Genomic DNA, 19,786 nt, shown 5'->3' on the forward strand with positions numbered 1-19,786 from the left:
AAAACCTGAAAACAAGACCTGTGGGTAGAACCTTGTCTTTGGATCTGGTCACTGAAAGCGTGTCATCTGAACCATTAACATCTTAAATTCAATAGAGTTATTGTTTCTGATTATTATGGCGATATCAGGCAGGTGCTTCATTATACCACAGGGGCCGTCGTTTGTCCCGTAGCTCCATCATTGGAATCATGTATATCAGATGCTCCTGCTGATTTCTGAGCGGCAACAACGGGATGCTCATGTCACACTCTCTATATAACTTTTTGTCTCGGCCCAATATCATAAGATGAAATTTACAGATTCTTAACATCTTAAAATTAAGATTATTGTCCAGTTTTTGAGATAATGAGTATTGGTTTTTGAAAGTTCACAGAATATACACATTGTTGTTTTTACATCCTAAGTTTATGAAAAATACTGCACAGCATTTTGCATTCGCTCGTTGTCGCCCGGTTATTATGAACTAATAATATTTTAATCTTTACATTAACCTGCACAGTTAAAAGTTTTACTCTATAGCTTTGAAAATCTTTCTCCATCACAGAGTTTTAATAACAATTATTCACAAAATCACAAGCATCATTGTCTCGCTCCACCATGTTCCTGCTGCTCTCCTGTTTACGTGGCTGCAGCGAGCACACACACGTTGTGCAAGGAAACAAATGGACAGAGGGGAACACAAACACATTTGCAGTTTGACGAGACAGCATGTGGTCTCGTCATGTTTCGAATATGAAGAAAGAATAAGTACAGAAGAGTTGTATAGTCTCTCTACATGGAAAATAGAGTTCAACACTTTGTAAGTGATCTGTTATAACCCTCTTTAGTCGAACATCTGTCCTCATCTGCAACATAAACAACAGCTGTTGTCTGTACGACACCACACACACTTGGGTTGATTCTGTTGCTTCAGTTGACTCAGAAGTGGAAGTTTCCTCCCAGCTGTTGGCTCAGAGATGTGCAGCGTGGGTGCTGCTTGGTGCAGAGTCGCAGGTGCATCCTCGGAGCCGGATGTGGTGGTGAAGCGGCAGGTTGCACCTCCGCTCTTTCCTCAGCTCGCAGAGCAACGCGCAGGCCGCTCTGCGACCACATCCGCTCCTCTGCACAGTTTCAATCCCCAGTTCGTCTCCACACCAACAGCAGCTTCGACCTTCTTCTGCACAAAGACGAGAAACGACGATTTCCTGTTGTCACGTGGTCGACTCAACGTTCACTGTGTGTCTGACGGTTCCAGTTTATTCATGAGGGAGATACAAACTTCATTACTCTGCTTATGATCGTGCAACGTGGAAAACATAGATATGACTCGAATAAACCCACTTTATTAGGCTCAAATCATTTGACAAAAATGAAAAATCTCCACTCAGTCAATGTAAGTTAATTCATCAGTTCGATTTACTGGCAAAACTTGAGTCACTGCTCAGTTTGCCGATTGGAAAAAACGTATGAACCCGCTCGTGAAGTTTCCCTCTGCTGATATGCTTCAGCGTGTGTAGGTGAAAAGATCTGTTGGTGTCTTCTCAGAAATATCTGTCTGGTGGGCGAGCTGCTAGAAATACCTCACAGAATCAGGTCAGCGTAGGATGAGATGGGCTGATGGCATCTTAACTGCAACTGACAGTTGCTGTAATTGATCCGCCATATCCTTTTATTATTCAAGTTGATAATGTGTGAATGGGGCCTGAACTAAAGATTGGTCTTTAGAAACATGCTGAATGATAATTAACGTTGAAACCAAGAAAAATCTTCTTTTTTATTTTGAAGGACAAACCACAAAACTCAGTCGGTCACTCGGGAGAAAACAGTCAAAGAGAAATGAATGAACAAGTTTGTCTGGAAATACTTTTATTGAGAAGAGAAATTGATCACACAGACATTTGCAGCACAAACACAGAGAATCCTGAAGTATCTACAACAACCTGGTGACAACCTTGTCACATTAACATTCAGGATGTAACGTGTAAGACGAATAAGCATGTTCATCTGCTGTGTGCAGCATGTTAGGAGCTGAGTTATATACAGGCACAAAGGGACTGTGACAGAAACGGAATGTATTCACATGAAGCAACAGTTGATTTTCCTCCGCTCTCAGTTGTTCTGCTTTCCGGTCGACCCCTGACACGGACACAAAGGGAGACATGGTCTTAATGTAGAGTACAACCGTTACATGGAATATACATGAAATATATGAAGGTTTGACAAACCTGCAGTTTCCACACCAGAAACACCACAAAGGCTCCGTAGATGCTGCTCTTGACGATGAACACGCCGTAGGAGAGTTTGGCCTTCTGTGTGATCCTCAGGTATTTTTCTGCAGAGAGTAGAAAAGGTTCAGACGAGTCCCCTGATTCAAAGAGGAAACATCCAGCTCACTCTTTGTGGAGACTTATTATATTCACCTCTGGTCAGGACATCGTCTGGAGCTGGTGGAGAAATGAGAAATGGATCAGACGAGAGCAGATGATGGTCTACACGAACAGATTCTGCTTATTTCTCAGGTTCCACGTGAACAAACCTTTTCCACCAAAGATTGAAGCTGAATGATTTGTGTTTCCAGTCCCATCGAAGAAGCTGACGATGCACTCGAATTCAGTCTCTGGTTTGAACCAGTCTTCGGCAGAGACCCTGAGCCTGCTGGTGATTTTGTAGTTCTCCCCTTGTCGCAGGGCAGCGTTGTCAGTGGCCACGCCTCTGCTGACTTCCTGTCCGCCGACCCGCCAGGACACGCTGACGTGGTCCGGGTAGAAATCACTGGCCACACACAGCAAGGTCTTCCTCCTTTCGTTGTCCTTCAGGTTCCGACACTCCCTCGACGACGGTCCGAGCACTTTCACCACCGGCGGCTTGACGTCGTACTCTGGTTCAGACAAAGACAATAAATCACTGAATCAATTGAAGCTGCTCAGTAGATCTGCAACACCAAGTACATGTGAGTGTGACATCTTAACACCAGGTAGTAGACGTGAACATCGAGGTGCAACGAAACACAAGAGCACTGATCATTCAGTTGAATTACACACACAATCTTCACAGGCTGCACAAATCAATGAAGATTTCATTTACAGCATTAATCTTACCAAGAACTGTGAGCTTGGTTCCTTCTCCAAAATAAGCAGGGTAACTTCCAGAGCACACCGATGACTCACATGGTAAAAAGTGACTGATACCTCCAGTACTGATCTGAACGATCCTCTCTCCCTTCACTTTTTAAATCCTACTTCACAAGCTAGTCCATAAACAATACAATCACTGTATCATGCATCTTATGAACTCCTTTTAATTTAAATACACCCCCCCCCCCCCTTTTGAAGGAAAGAAAGACGTCGTCTGATTGTTACAGCTTTTAATTAATGTATTAAACTAGAACGGCGAGTCTGTCGTCTGAACTCAACAAACACAGATCGATCGTACGTATAATATTTCATAAAATGTTCTTTTTTTGTTCGTTTCTTTTGACTGGAAACCTCCGTTATATTTCTTTTGGTTTTCTTACCCAACACTGTGAGTTTGGTGCCGCTGCCAAAGTAAGCCGGGTCGTAGTTGCTCACACTGACACAAGGCTTCAGATAAAACTGCTCAGCTACTGTAGACTGACTTTCTTCTCTTTTTCAATCCCCCCCCCCCGAAAAACTAGAAAAGCATGAGAAATATTCACATCGAATACAATTAGATCCAAGCGGTTTTAAACTGATTCCTAGGCTTATTTCAGAGGAGAAGATGAAAAAGGTCAACCTTAGCCCTGGCAGATATCAAACACTGCACACGTATGCCACGGAATATCATTAATAGCGTTGCTCATTATTTCTTTTCCGTCGTCTTACCCAAAACGGTGAGTTTAGTTCCAGCTCCGAAGTAAGCCTCTCTCTGTGAACTCACAGCGTTTCACCGAGCTGATGAGAACTGGTGCGTGACAGTCACCTTCTGGGCGTAGAGCCAAATCTTTTGTTGCCGCGCTACTTGTACTTGTACTTGTACTTGTACTTGTACTTGTGCACGTAGACAACGCTTGAATTCTCTCACCATAACTTCTTTTTGCACTTTTAAAACAGAATAAATTCAATAGCATCTAACATACCATGTTGACGTACATGTTCAGATCCTGATCATTTATGAATTCATCTCTCTGACAGCAGACTGCCCGAGACTCTCGCCCAGTGAGGTGAAGCCTGCGGGTTTTCTTACCTAAAACAGTGAGTTTAGTCCCGGATCCAAAGTACGCCTCGCCGTACGAGCACAGAGACGCTGGGCTGTGACAAAACTCAGCTCCTCTCGTCTCTTCACCAGAGACACTTTTTAAAATGATTCCAGCTTTGGTACTTTTGAGGCAAATCTTCCTCGAACGTATTTTCACCGTTCGGAACATCTATTGCTGTTTTAATTTGACGGGTTATTCTATGCACATTTTATCGCAGTGACACAGGGCATCTTCACAAAACTCGACACCGGCAACATGTGATGAACTTGCTTTTCTTACCTAAGACCGTTAACTTTGTTCCGGCGCCAAAATAAGCCTCTGAAGCACCGGAGTCACTCAAAATCCTCTACTTTACCGTTCCCTTTAATCCGCGTAACTGTCCTTTAATATCCAACAACGACAACAACAACTAACTCCTGTTTCCTTTCAAGCTGTCTGGAATACAAATCTCTGAGATGAACTCACTCACCTAGAACAGTCAGTTTCGTTCCGTGGCCGAAGTAAGCCTCGTACTGACACAGTGTTGGACCCCAGCAGCTCAAAACTCAAACTTAAACCAGGAAGGAGCTGGAGCACAGTCATCTGGATCTCTATAAAGACTCACTCGCATTACAATGTTTGGGGTTTTCTTTTCTTTTTTACATTTGCTCAGATTTCCAACCGGAGGCTGGACGTGCAAGACTAGTTTCTTACCTAAAACAGTTAACCTTGTCCCTCCACCGAAGTGAGCCTCGTAACCACCGGAGTCACGGTGCAGCTGATCAGTGCTCCTAACTGACCCACGTGCTGCTGCCACTTTGCTCCCTGCTTCTTTTCTCTTTGGCTGCATTTGAATTCAGTCTATCGTGAAAATAAAAAAAAAGAACTACGCGTCACTTTTCTTCGAACCTGCGGCGCATTTGAGTTTTCTGCAGCAAAACCACTTTTTCTCCGACTGTTCACTTGTTTCCATTTGATTTCTTGAGCTGCTTGAATCCGCGGGAGCGACGTCGGACCTTTCACTTACCGAGCACCGTCACTTTTGTTCCCTGGCCGAAGTAAGCTTCAGAATTGGTACACGGTGCTCGAGCTCGTCGTCAAAAAGCTCCGAGGGGAACGTTGGGCTTCTCAATGCACCGTTTCAGTTCAGACGGATTATCACGTCTGATCCATGTTTAATAATCCGGACTTACCCAAAACCGTCAGTTTTGTTCCCTTTCCGAAGAACGCTTCGTTGGCATTGTCACAGTGCAAAGATACTGAGCATGAAAGTGCTCCACTACCAGGATCATTGGAAGGTTTTTACTAATACTTTGGTTTATACCGAGACAACTTGAGCAATGGAACATTTATGAATTTGCTGCGATAAATGGAAATATTTACCCAAAACCGTCAGTTTTGTTCCCTTTCCGAAGAACGCTTCGTTGGTATTGTCACAGTGCGAAGATACTGAGCATGAAACTGCTCCACTACGGGGATCATTGGAAGGTTTTCACTCATACTTCTGTTTATGCCGAGACAACGTGAGCAATGGAACATTTATGAATTTGCTATGACAAATGGAAATATTTACCCAGAACCGTCAGTTTGGTTCCTTCCCCAAAGAACGCTTCGTTGAGATTGTCACAGTGCGAAGATACTGAGCACGAAACTGCTCCACTGCCACCGTCTTTGGAATGTTTTCACTCTTTTATCAATTTGCGGTGATACATGGAAATATTTACCCAAAACTGCCACTTTGGTTCCTTGGCCGAAGTAAGCAGGCTCAGTGTAGGTCGCAGTGTTCTCTGCTCAGCTCAATAGTTCTGATTTTTCTGAACATCTGAAATATCGTTTGCTTCGCTTTCACACCTGCACTTCGATTCGTCCCAGGTTTAGTTTAGTGAACCACGACTTACCCAAAACGGTGAGTTTTGTTCCTTTTCCAAAAAAGGCTTCGGCTCCAGTGTCACGCTGACTGTCTCCTCCAACAAAAAGTCACCAACCTTTCCATAAGAACAACGTCGAGGCGTGTAACAGTCCAGAGGACGGCGGCGGTTTAGTCCGGCAGGATTAGGTTCATGATGTCCAATGTTATTTTGTGTGTATCGACTTGAGTTAAAGAAGAAGCCAAATGCTCTGAATATGATTTTTACAACAAATATTCTGCGTGTAAATAGATTATTGTAGTGGCAGCGTGTCCTGACATCAAGCGCCCCCTCAGAGTATTGATGTTGTTCTGCTCCACCAAGAGTCTCATGGTCGCGTACAGTCGTCTGCACAAGGCGTTTCAATGGGACGAGGTTTTTGTACAGCGGCTCTATGGGGATGTATCACCGTGGCCCCCTGTCCCCACGGTGAAAAAGCATCACACAAAAACGTGAAGTGTTTTCTTCTCTTCATTCTCTCCTTCCCCCACCCAAGCTCCACCATATCTCAGCCTCCATCTCTCCCTGTGAGAGAGAGCAGCTGTACAGGTCGGACGCCCCGACAGCGGAACGGGCTCCAGTCTGCCTGCTGCTATTTCTGTGTCTGCTAAGAAAAGATGCAAGAACAGAGGGAAGGCAAAAGGGGAAACTGGTTTTTGTTTGTTCCTATTTTTGTGACTTCTCAAAGGAAGTGACGTCGCTCACGGTCACACCTCTTTATCCACCCTGTTATCTGAGAACGGAGGACACTCACATTTACTAAAAGATGTTCGCTTAAAATAAAGTGAATTGCATGAAAAAGGGTCAGTGCCCAACGACCAGTGACCTCATCAACTGTATGTTATGGCATCATAACTGCACGACACGTATTTAAGTTGGAAAGCAATATTTACAAGTAAGAGAGTACGAACAGGATTTACTTTTGTTTTATTTTGTAAGAGCTGCTCACATGAACAGATAAAAGTTTACAGTTAATTTTTCATTTAAAAAAGAAAAATGTTATTACTTAGATAATTAATGACATCAATTATCATTCATGACATTAAAGAGGATAAAGACGCCTGTAGACAACATGACGTCCTCAAATTTATTCCATAACCATTTCATATGAAAATATATACTCGCCTTCCTTTTATGGAACCATTTTAATTGAAGAAAAATAAAATCACTCTTGGGACAAAGCATATTGACAAATGTAATGTGACAGACATATAACATTTGTTAATTAAACCTCATTCACTATGTTTAGTTATTTTTAATGGCTCCCATTTAAAATGTTATCCTGGTTTCCATAAACCAAGGTCTGATTTTTTTAAATGTAATCCCAGTGTAATCCCACATAAACCCTGTAGAGGCCACTGTGTGATTACCTCTTAAATTTTAATATACTTTAATCCCAGTCAGGCTGTACGCAGAATTCAAAAATTGGAGTTGAAATAGTGGAGGCTTGACAAGAGTGTGACAACCGATGAGAAACTGTTCAGGGCGATAATACCGACCGCGACAAATAACACCTGCTCATTTATCTGAAATGCAGAGGATCAGTTATTGTGCTTTCATATTTTCATATCAACTGATGTTTGTCTGTTGTCATATAAATCTAACCCGGTTACAGTTGTATTAATGTGCTGCTGTAGTCAAATTATGAAATGATTATTTCCATCTGCACTCTCACGCGATCATGAAGCTTCACAGCCTCAGCTGCCCGTGTGTTCCCGCCTCTTTTGACTTTTCCAAATGATTTTGTGCCTCTTTCTGGCTCCTTTGCCCTTTTCACCTCCTCCAAGGAGGTAGACGTTTCAGCCCTGTTCATTTGTTTGTCTGTTTGTTTGAGTGTCGGCAGGATTACGCACAAGAAAGGACTGCGCCCGATTTGGATAGAACTTGGTGGAAGGTCGGGACACGGGCCAAGAATGAAGCCATTCTATTTTGGTGCAAATCCGGACAAATTAGGACTTTTTTTTGTCATCACTTTCTTTTACATTGCTAGATCGGACATTTTACACAGTAGTATGTATTGGTACATAACTATGTTGATATTATAAAAACATGGACCAGATTTTATATTTCCAGGTGCTCGGTCATAGATTATATCCAATAAATAACTAAGGCCACACCAATGTGTTACAACACAACAAACAAGCAGCATAATAACTCTCTGATCACTGAAACTGTCAGGAGAAGCTGTCATTAGTTTTCCACGGGAGGTTTTTAGTGCAGCAGTGGTATCAAACCACATCAGTGTGTGCTAGCGGCGCAGAAATACACCGCTGAGTCGGACGGACTCGCTGTGAGGATGATCAGAGATCCTCTCAGCACGTCGTCTCTTTTTAACTGAAACCTGTCTTTGAACCGGCCCTCGTAGACGGGGTCGGCCAGCAGGACGCTGTGCCCAATGAGGCTCATCGACCGGCTGCCCTGTTTGTGTTGGTACCACAGCATCGTTTGGAGGTTGCTGCCATCGTGGCTGCAGTTGATCCTGAGCTGCGCGGTCCCATCCCTAACCACCTGAGAGGAGGACTGTTCAAAGGTAACACTGTCCACGTTCCCTGTGAAGGGGAGAAGTTTGAATTCAGGAATGCAGTCGTACTATGAACACTGGTGTGAATGTTAAAGATACAAGAGTGTGTAAAAATCGGAGGAAAGAAGAGTCTGACTCACCTGTAAGCACGAACAGTAAAAGTCCACATGTGTATAAAGCCGGACACATCCTGGAATTGAAACAGCATTTATTGCAATACAGTACGAGAGGAGAAGCGTTTGCACATCGCACTCATCTGACAAACTTATCACAGATCAAATGCGAGATGAGAACCTTCTTCATCAGCCCTCCTCTTCCCCACCTTCTTCCTCTGCTAGCAGCTGATCTTATGAGTGAAAAATATGCCTGCGTCACTTTTGTTTTATAATCACAAATAAATACAGGTTTATATTTTGTAGTAGATTTTCTCGACTTAACACAAATAGATGAATGTGCCACTGTCAATTTTAAATATTGGAAGATTTTTAAAATGTTTAATCTATAATATGTTGTAGGGATGATTCTGGAATGTGTCAACCTAAACCCAAGGCTGTGGAAACTGTGAAATACTCAAAGTAATGTATTTAATTTATTATTTTCAATATCCATCAGATATCAAGAAGAAAAGCCATGAAATGATTTTAAACATTATTTTCATATATACATATATATATATATATATATATTTTACAGTTGGTCTGACATGCCTCATTACCTGAAAAATCTTAAAGCTAATCTATTCGAGATGAGGATATATGATTGATCATGGCATAATATGATCAGGTAAATAGTAACAAAACACTAGCCCTTTTTTTCCTTCTTCCAGTTAATGAATTTAGAATGAATTTATTCTGACTGAAACAAATATAATTTTTGTCTCAGGTCTGCCTCCAATAAATAACTCATTATTAATTAATTTGTGTTGCTTTACAGTTTAGTCAATATATATTATATATATTTTACTCTTGATGTCATGGGCAGACGCAGAAGTTATACCGTTGTTAATGTGCTCCGCTGAAACGGTGATTGGATGAGAGGCTGCTGACTGTTGGGCCTCGGTGGACGATGATTGGTCGCAGCCTTTTTTGTTTAAAAAGGGACAATGCCCCGCCCACCTGATTCACCGTCGCAGGTGGTGCGGACGTCTAGCTAAGTAAATAAGTGAATGTAGCTCGTCAAACGTGAGAAACAGACATTTACAGTCCGCAGTTTTTAAAAGTTAAAGTGACAATGTTGCTCCTGGGACTCCTAAAACCCTTTCTCAAGGATGTTTTACCGGCGCTGCCAGCAGAAGACAGAGGCGGTCGGTCCGTCGCGCCAACGGTCGCGCACGTCGCCTTCGAGTTGGAACCGGGACGTTTCTCTTCGACCTGCGTTTGAAAAAAAGGACCGTCTGCTGCTGCTCGGGACTCTAGTGCGACACGGCGGGAATCACAGTTACTTCTGACCGAGGTAAGACATCCCTGCCACGAGTCGTATCCACGGTGTTGTAGTCGGACTGGTCGGTGCTGAGGTTGGCGCCGCGGAGTGAGGCCTTCCTCGCCCTCACGCCACCTGGCGGCCATCGGGGAATTGCAGCTTCGTTGAACCGTTAAACAATCAATTGCTGCTTTTGCTCACATGTGTAATTATATTTCTCTGCTCTGGTTTGAAAACCTTTTTTTTCATGGACCACTCGTATCATTGCAAGTGTGTGTTCAACATCGGACCAGATCAACAGTCTTTGGTCTGATAACCTGTGTAGAGTCTGTTATGTTATTTCGTATGGTTGTTGTTTGGCACATGGATGAGGCTGTTGATTTGAGGAAATATGAAAAGAGTTTTTAAGTGTTGAATTGATTTTACAATCTATTTCCCCCTTTGGCTGTTGCTTTGTCTGGTTAAGTTCTTAATATTAGGGCTGCAACTAATTTTCATAATCGATTATTTTCTGGATTAATCGATTCGTTTTTTGTCCCATAAAATTGTGAAAAATTAAGATTGTGTTTCCCAAATCCCAAGATGATGTTTTTTTGTTTTTTTTACACACACCAAATATATTTAGTTTACTGTTATAAAAGAGCAAAGAAACCAGAAAATATTCACATTTAAGAAGCGGGAATCAGAGAATTTTGCCTTTTTTTCTTCTTCATAAAAACTACTTGAACAGATTATCAATTATCAAAATAGTTGGCGATTAATTTAGTGATCGATTACTAATCGATTAACTGTTTCATCCCTACTTATTATCACATCATACTCATACTAACTGTACGAACTGTAACATCATCGGTTCACAGTGGCATGCATTTTAATTATTTATTACAGGGGATAGAAAAATCACAGATGTGTTATTGTTTTCAACCGATCCAGCAGAAGTATAGTGATTAAATCATCTGTTATTTGATCAGATTTTCTCTAAATGGCAGCACTTTAGTTTCGTCACGTCCTGTAGTTGGTATCCGACACCAGAATCTGGCAAATCTGAAGTAGCTTGGAAAATGAGTCAATAATAACCAATTTATTTGTCTGATGAAATGAGCTTGTGATGGCATTCCACTCCCTTTCTGTCTGTCTAGTGTTTTAAAAGCTTTATTGACATGCGTCTGTGAGATTTTGACTTTGAATAATCACATTAGTCAAAATTTTGTGTTCACTTCATGAAAGGTAAATTAGCTCTTCTGAGCCTATGATTCCACCGTTCTGCCTCTTTACCACAACAACCACAGAACAAAAGGGGGATGGAGGGTTTTCAGTGACGGGGTGACACTAGACCACATCACTGTGTACTGGCGGCGCAGAAATACACAGCCGAGTCTGTAAGATTCGCACTGCGAATAATCAGCGCTCCTTCTCGGTTGTCCTCCCTCGTGATCTCAAACTGATTGTCGTCGAACTGCTTCTCGTAGTCGGGCTCGCTGCCGGAGTAGCTGTATCCAATCAAGCTCATCGAACCGCTCTCTTTCTGCTGGTACCAGAACATCATGTAGAGGTTGTTATCGTCGTGACTGCACGCAATCTCCACCCTGGATGTTTCCTTGACTATTCTTGGACGCGACGGCTGAAACGTCACACTATTTGTTTGATCTGTGGGGGGGGGGAACCATTGATGAACTTAACAACACAATTAAATATCTGTTTCAGTGGCTAATTGACTTACATGGAAGCAAGATGAGAAGAAATCCAACCAGAGCAGGAGACATCATCCTGCAGGTTTGTGCCACTGCAGGAGGAACACAGCTTCCTCCAAGAGACATTGTGCTTCTCGTGTAAACGCACAAATCTGACTTACAGGATAAACGATCAGGGTTTTTTGTGAGGGGGTGGAGTTAAACCACATCACTGTGTACTGGCAGCGCAGAAGTAAACTGCCGAGTGCGACGGGCTCGCACTGTGAACAGTAAGCGCTCCGGTTGTTGTGTCCTCTCTCGTCAGCTCGAATTCTTCTTTGAACTGATTCTCGTAGCTCTGGGCGCTTTGTCCATATCCATACCCGATGAGGGTCATGGACTGACTGTCCCGTCGCTGCTGATACCAGAGCATCAATAGAAGGTTGGTATCATCGTGACTGCAGTTGATCCGGACCCTAGTATTCTCCTTCACCATCTGCGGAGGAGATTGTTGAAATGTAACGGCGCTCACCTGACCTGTGGAGAGAGCAGGTTTAGAAAATGTTACTTAGCATTTTATATGTGAAATAAATAAATATCCAGTGCCGTTGTGTAATTGTTGACCAAATTGTACATCTTACAATATAAACAGATGAAGAGAAAAACAACTGTTTGCACAGGCGAAGACATTGTGAGGCACTGATGTGAGAAAAGTCCTCCTCTGAAGAACAAGGCTCAGGTGTGTGTGTGTGTGTGTGTGTGTGTGTGTGTGTGTGTGTGTGTGTGTGTGTGTGTGTGTGTGTGTGTGTGTGTGTGTGTGTGTGTGTGTGTGTGTGTGTGTGTGTGTGTGTGTGTGTGTGTGTGTGTGTGTGTGTGTGCGTGCGTGCGTGTGTCAGTCAGTTGATTCATCACCACATCCTCATGATGATAGCTTTATACTGAGGTGCTGTGCCTCCATCTGTTGGTCGACTCGGTTCCTCGAGATACAGCTACACTGTTAATTGGTATTCTCAATGATAATTAGGTGAATTTCCTCCACATCTGTAAAACCTGATGACAGCATCACACTATGTTACGAAGGTCATTTTCACACCCCAAAGTTCGGACCAAGGTTCATGTCTCTGTTCCATTATTTACATTTTGATCGGGTTAGTTTTGGTTTCAAATTTATGGAGTGCACAAAAAAGATTTGTATGAAATATGTACGACCTGTCGTCATCACCTATGGGCTGCGTCTACCTATACTTGACATTGATTGACTGGTTTGTAGACGGGCGTGCGTGCGTCTGACATTGGCGTGTTGTCAATTCGGCAGATAGTGTTCGCGCCGTTTGAATGGAGAAAATTACCGTTTCGTTTACACTGTAATATGATTATGGTTTTACTACCAGCGTCACCAGCTCCAGGCGCAGTACTCGCCTCTACTTCGAATGGGACAAATGAACGTCCTCATCGTTGAAATATTATATCGTCGGAAGGGAAGTCTGCAAACAATCTTACAAAAATGATTAATTATAATATATACGGGACCATGGTTCTCTTTGATCTGGACCGAGACCTACTCTTTTGGTCGGACTACATTTTGATCCCTTGCCTCTTTCACACCTGTTGTTTTGGATCAAACTAACTGTGTGAAGGCGCCGTAAGAGGACTGTCATTATTTCCCTGACCGCCAGACGTCAGTTGATTCATATGTGTAATATTGAACCAACATTTATAATGAAGCTCGTGTTTGTCACAGCTTTGCTGCAGTGTCTGTGTCGTGGTTTGAGTTTCGTTATCTGCTGCATCATATCATGGTGGAGGTTTTTGTGCGACGGAGTCTCTCGTCATTATTACTGTGCATACTTGCTGCTCCAAAATATTCTCCGCTGTCTTCAGGGTGCGTCAGGTTCGTGAGGTGGAGAAAAGCGGTTTTCTCTCCATCTCCGCTCACACTGAAGCGGCTCTCAAACGGCATCTCAATGTTTTTTGATGTAAAGTAAATATAGCCAATCAGCTTCAGGGAATTGTCTCCTGCCGAGCGCTGGTACCAGAGAATCATGTCATAGCTCGGGATCTGATGGGTGAGGCTCAGGTTGGCTGCACCGCCTGGTTTGACTAACAGGTGAGCTGGAGACTGAAACACTTGTTTTTCTTTACTGAGGTAAACACCTGTTGAGAGAGAAAGTTAAGCTTTAATTCGATGTGGATGTGAATGTCACACATCAGTTCTTACAGGGACATACAGGGTTATTTAATAAATGAGTGATACCTTTAATCCAGAGCACAGCGATGATGCACATGATGAGACGAGGCGGCGTCATGTTGCATATGAAGAGCCATCGTCAGTCTCTGCTGTGTTTTGTGGATCACAGGGAGGGACAGGAAGTGATGTAGGGAAACCAGAGAATTGACAAAGAAACTTTTTCATTTAGAAAAATTTCAGATAAGTTACAATAATTAATTGCACTAGGCAATTCCCTCATTGCAAAAACACAACCACACTTTGTCTGTTCTTTGTACATCATTACTATATGAATTAAATACATACAGCACATGGATTGACCTCTGTAACACTCAGGCAGTGGTGAAGTTTTTAACTTAGAAGACAGTAAGTTCATGGTAACGGCCACAGAAAATAGCTTTTAATAGCCTATTAAGTCATGTAATGTATGATTATAATTTTTTTGAATTATTTTTGTTTTGTTTTTGTACGATACCGTTTCCTCACAGCTCAACAGCAAACAGCTTCCGTGGCCCAGCACTTGTGGCTTGAGAATCACGACTGACATTGTTCAAGAATTTGGCGTGTGAGGAAATGTACTATCAATAAATTCTCTTTTATTGATGATCTAATACAGAAAAATTAAATCCTGTTGCTTTACTAGAAGTACAGAAGTATGTGCTGTGTGGTCATGTTTTTTAAGCGAGATTATGGAAAGTATAACGTTCATTGTTTTGTCTCCAGCTAATTTGAGATGTTTTCTTCCAGGTTGTTGTCTCTTTTGAACTTTGGCAGCTTCTTCCTCTGGACTGAATATAAAAACAAAAAAGAGGAGACATGAGGAAATGATGTAGTAATCACACGATCATTGCCCCTGACTGCTGGAGGCGTTTCCCAAGACTCTACTCAAAAACCACAGTTGATAAAAAAGATGCCGTTCAGATTTTGTGCTGTCCAAAGGAGATGCACGTCAGTGTGCATATCGAGCCGTGCAGTAATACACCGCACTGTGCTCCGACTTGCTCAGGCCCACTATAAACAGAGAGCCGCTCTTTGCTGTATTTCCACTCAAATCGGTGATATTGAAATGCTCCTCGTACGGCGGTTCTTCGTAGCTTATTCGGCCATAAGACACATATCCAATGAGTTCAAGGGCCGAGTCGCCGGGCGACTGCCGGTACCACAGCATCGTTCTGTAGTCGGCCTCTCCGTGGCTACAGACGATCTGCACGGCATCACCGGCCTTTCTGATGAGAGCGGCGGGTGACTGGTCGACCTGGATGCCCTGAGAAATACCTGCTGTAAGAGGGGTCGGACAGGTCATTGGTTAAAGAAGTGAAGGTTAAATACGGTAAATCTGACTTCACAGTTGAGCAGCAGTTACCTGTGAGGAAATGGAAAAAGAGAAATGTAATCATCATGTAGAGATTTGACATGAATCACCGAGTGGTTCATGAATGAAATGTTGAGATGTGACGAGGACTTTGTCATCAGTGAGTCTGATTTAAGGAGGAAGTGAATGTAATGCAGACGGGAGGCGTGGCTTCCCCTGAAGATGTTTTGCTTGTGACATATTAATCACCACATATTCTAATCAAAAAACAAAGAAACAAAAAACAAAGAAACCCCTAGAAACATATTTACATTAGCTCATGATGCTATAACTGAAATCAAACCACAAAAGCAGGTGTCTGGCAGCGGCCCCTTCAGTGTCGTACTCAACACCCTTGTTGATAAAAGGTTTTCGTTGCGTTCACAGGGGATTTTCTTCACCGTGCTTCACTGGCTGCACAGTAGTAAACGGCACTGTGCCCTCGTCCCACAGATTTCATCAACAGAGAGCCTTTCTTTGCCGTGTTTCCTCCCAAATCCCCAGAGATGTTAAAGTCCTTGTCGTATGGCGCTTCCATCGTTACGTCTTTGAAGTACAAATATCCGACGAGCTTCATGGCCGTGTCTCCTCCCGGCGAGCGCTGGTACCAGAACATCTGCCTGTAGTCGGTTTTGTCGTGGCTGCAGATGATCTGCAACGTGTCGCCAGGTTTTGCGAAGACCTCAGAAGGAGACTGACGGACTTCAAGACCCAGACAAACGCCTGGATTAAAAAAAGAGAAACTTAGTAATGTTGTAATAGGTCATGAAGAAAACTAATGTTTCTACACACTTCAGCTAATTCTGTTTTGAAAGAAAACCTTTTTACCTGCCAGACAAGAGAAGAGCAGAACGATGAGCATTCTTCCTCAAGATAAAAGGAATATTTGAAAAAACCTTAACATGTGACAGATTTTTGCAGATGCAAGTCGCTGGGATCTCTCATCCTGTAATGATTGTTAGTGATGGAGATACAACTGGTGCCTCCACTGAGCTCATCTGTCAAGAGGAAAAGGAAGTGATGGATAAAAAAAAAAATAAGTGTACACAAGCTGGCAAAGATGAAAGCGTAGAAGAAATACCGCAGCTGGGTGGAGACTGAGGTCCCGATCAAAACCATAAATGGAGATAAAGATTTGGTAGTTTTTGTATAAAGGGGAAAGAAAGTAGAGTAACTGTGCATAGTTGGCTGCACAGTAATAAACGGCGTTGTGCTCAGGTCCAGTTATCTGCACTGAAAGAGAACTTTTCTTTGCCGCAGCTCCACCCAAATCTCCACTGATGTTGAAATGCTCTTCATACGGCTTTTCTAGTGTAGCGGCTTGGTAATGCAAAAATCCGATGAGTTTCATGGCAGTGTCGCCCGGTGAGCGCTGGTACCAGAGCATCACCCTGTAGTCGGTTTTATCGTGGCTGCAGAACATCTGCTCCCTGTCGCCAGTTCTTGCGAACACGTCAGAGGGAGACTGACGGACGTCGAGACCCAGACACACACCTGAGGGGGAAAGAGAGAATAAATAATCTGCGCTGAAACCGAAAAGATTTGAGTTGTATGTACTGAAGGGCGACTGATGGCGATTACCAATGAGCAGAGATAAAGAGAATAACGTTGGCATGTTGACTTCCTGAGTGACTCCGTTTGTCACAGTCCCTCTGATCAGATCTTCATCTTCCGCATCCTATTTTATAGATGTGTGCATTAATCTGGAGGGGATTTCTTGGGCCCCAGTGCCACCTACTGGAAGAAGTAGAAGTCAAATATTAATTGGCAACTGTTTTTGTTCAGATGCTTCTACTTTAAATTTAGGATTGTTTGGCTTTGGTCGAGGTGTGAGATCTACTGAGTGACACCGTAGTCGCTCATGTTGTTGTCAGCAGGTGAATGATTGTGTTGCTGTCGGAAGTTTTCTGTTGAAGTCTCAGGCCTTATGCACAAAGTGTCCTTTACTGCCATCAAAGGATCGACTCGATATTTTGGAATATGAACAGACGAAAACTCCAACCTCTGGCTCGCGTTATTGTAAATGTCACTGGAAGAATCTTCTACAACTGCAAAAAGAGCTCAGTGCTCAGCAGGGCGGCAGTGGCTCAGGAGATGGAGAGGGTCGTCCACTTACTAGAAGGTCGGTGGTTCGATCCCTGCTTCTTCCAGTCCGCAAGTGTCCTTGGACGAGACACTTAACCCTAAATTGTCCCTGACGGCTTTGCCAGCAGTGTATGAATGTGACGGACAAAGCACTTTATGAATGTGTGTTAATGGGTGAATGTGACTTGAAAAGACTAGAAAAGTGCAATATGAATAAAGTCCATTTATTGCAGATAAAGTCGTAACATCATTTGCCGCTCGCTGTTTGTACCATTGCATCATGTAAGTGTCTGAGTGGCTGCAGTGGAATTTGATGATTCAGTTTTTTGACATCTCTGTTGGGGGAAAAATGTGAAACAACTTTCAAAGGGATCAAATATAAACTTATTTTCGTACCATTTGTCATCAATAGATCACCTGCCAAGTAGAACGGCAGAGCTGCTTATTGTATTTATTGTATTGAGAAGGAGGCTGGGTCAACATTCTGGATCAGTGGATCTGTACAGTTTCCTGCTGTGTGGGTTAACACAGGAAGAGACGGTTTTTAATGCTGATATCGGTGTTGATTTCCTGCTGTAAGCGGCAGTTAGACGCAGGTGTCCTCTTCTCCTTCTTCTTCACTGTGACTTCATGTGGTGCGTTATCAAACAGGGGTTTTTGTAGAGAGGAGAGTGGTAACTGAGTCGTCGTGCCTACTGGCTGCGCAGTAATACACACCACTGTCCTGTGGCTGTCTGAGTTTCAGCACACGGAGTTGAGATTTCGTGGAGCCGTCTCCAGTCACGTTGAAGTGCTGTTGAAATGGCTCCTCCAGAGTTGGGTTAGCGTACAAAATATATCCAATGAGTTTAAGGGCCGAGTCGCCCGCCGACTGCTGGTACCACAATATCACATTGTACGAACTGACCGAGTGGCTGCAGCTGATCGTCTCTGAATCACGGACAACTCCTAATATTGACGATGGCTCCTGGTGGACCTGAGAGTTCAGTGAACCACCTGTGGTAAAAAGAGAAAAACATTATTAAAACGGAGATGGTTTCAATCAATGTGAGTTTTTTTTCAGTGAGGAGTTTGAATTGGCTACCACAGAAGAGCCAGAGGAGCAGCACCGTGATCCTGCTGAGGTTTCTGATCATGATGTCTTTAGCTTCCACTCGTCTCTGTCACCGACTGACAGAGACGAGCAGACGTTACAGGATCAACGTGGAGGGGAGGAGATATATTGTGATACTGTGAGATGAGCTCGCCTCTGGTTGCTCTCATTAAAATATGATATGAATCGATCGACGGCTAATTAATCACCTTTGATAATTAAAGTCATTTATGGCTTTGAAATTTTGTTTTTTTCAAAACTTTTGCTCTGGTAGTTGGTGATGGGCATACACTCCCTGAGCACATTATTAGGAACACGTCCAGATAGGGACTCCCTTTGCGCTCAAATCAACCTAAATCCTTAAATGCATTGATTCCACATAATGTTGGAAAACATTATTGGATTTTCCGGTTGCACGTTCATGCTGGGAATCTCCTGTTGGGCCACATTCCACGGGTGTCCTGTTGGATTGTGATCTGGTAACACACTGAGCTCATCGTCATGCAATCAGTTTGAGACGACTTCTGCTTGGTGACAGGGTGGGAGAGGAAGATATAAAGGGATGCACATGGTCAACAAGTGTGGAATTCAAATGACGATTATCATTAGAGCTGCAACAGTTAATCGATTAGTAATCGTCGTCGACTACTAAATTATTCGCCTACTATTTTGATAATCGGTTCAAGTGGTTTTTATGGAAAAAAAGTCAGAATTCTCTGATTTCAGCTTCTTAAATGTGAATATTTTCTGGTTTCTTTGTTGCTCTGTGACAGTTAACTGAATATCTTTGGTGTGTGGACAAAACAAAACATGATCTCGGTGGTTAGGGGAAACGGGATCGGAATTTTTCACCATTTTATCGACCTAACAACTCATCGATTAATCGAGAAAATAATTGTTAGTTGCAGCACTAGTTCAGTTTTTGTTGAGACTGTGTTAAAGAGGTTGATTCAACTGTGTGATCATATTGGAGGATGTAGTTAGTGAACCTGCCTTGGGTAATGTTGACAGATATTTAGTCCACCCCGTTCAAATCCATCAGCTTTACATCCATTATCTGTCTTCTCAACTGTTCCCTCTCATAAAATAGCTCTTTCCCTCCCTCTTTAATGTGGTCTAGTGATTTTCATTTCGTATTGTTATTGTCAGTGTGTCTGTAACAAACGTGGAGACGGTTGCTGCAGCAGCTCACTGATATGATCACGTCGGGCGTATTGCCAGACTGCGTCACGTGTCTGTGGGTTTTTTTGAGCAGCTTGACGAGCATCTGCATCGCAGTGTGTTTGCTGACGGCACAGAAGTACACGCCGTCGTCACCCGCGTCGACGTCCGTCACCGC

General features: G+C 43.1%; 2 protein-coding genes and 4 gene segments (V, D, J or C); 1 reads left to right on the forward strand and 5 right to left on the reverse strand.

Annotated features, from left to right (window-relative positions):
- Positions 1 to 1,828: 1,828 nt before the first annotated feature.
- On the reverse strand, positions 1,829 to 4,454 carry LOC118286308. The segment is given in 5 exon segments: positions 1,829 to 2,115; positions 2,205 to 2,311; positions 2,400 to 2,423; positions 2,516 to 2,857; positions 4,183 to 4,454. Coding segments are annotated over 5 exon segments (681 nt in total).
- LOC118286322 (M1-specific T cell receptor beta chain) overlaps positions 2,122 to 19,786 on the reverse strand; it is a 33,664-nt gene continuing 15,999 nt past the window's right edge. Inside the window, exon 10 of the mRNA XM_035610670.1 lies at positions 2,122 to 2,204. Coding sequence (XP_035466563.1) covers positions 2,145 to 2,204 — 60 coding nt within the window. The 3' untranslated portion in view covers positions 2,122 to 2,144. The remainder of the gene's footprint in view (positions 2,205 to 19,786) is intronic.
- Positions 6,500 to 8,890, reverse strand: LOC124849362. The segment is given in 2 exon segments: positions 6,500 to 8,630; positions 8,743 to 8,890. Coding segments are annotated over 2 exon segments (360 nt in total).
- The window catches only part of ccdc177 (coiled-coil domain containing 177), a 104,807-nt gene continuing 94,764 nt past the window's right edge, over positions 9,744 to 19,786 (forward strand). For all 3 annotated transcript variants that reach the window (XR_007029756.1, XR_004785360.2, XM_047327173.1), the window contains exon 1: positions 9,744 to 10,054. The gene's annotated coding sequence lies outside the window, so the exon portion shown is untranslated. The remainder of the gene's footprint in view (positions 10,055 to 19,786) is intronic.
- On the reverse strand, positions 14,084 to 15,425 carry LOC118286321. The segment is given in 2 exon segments: positions 14,084 to 15,196; positions 15,282 to 15,425. Coding segments are annotated over 2 exon segments (381 nt in total).
- On the reverse strand, positions 15,667 to 16,257 carry LOC124849363. The segment is given in 2 exon segments: positions 15,667 to 15,992; positions 16,098 to 16,257. Coding segments are annotated over 2 exon segments (360 nt in total).

Source organism: Scophthalmus maximus, chromosome 15 (genome assembly GCF_022379125.1).
Source record: "Scophthalmus maximus strain ysfricsl-2021 chromosome 15, ASM2237912v1, whole genome shotgun sequence".
NCBI lineage: Eukaryota > Metazoa > Chordata > Actinopteri > Pleuronectiformes > Scophthalmidae > Scophthalmus > Scophthalmus maximus.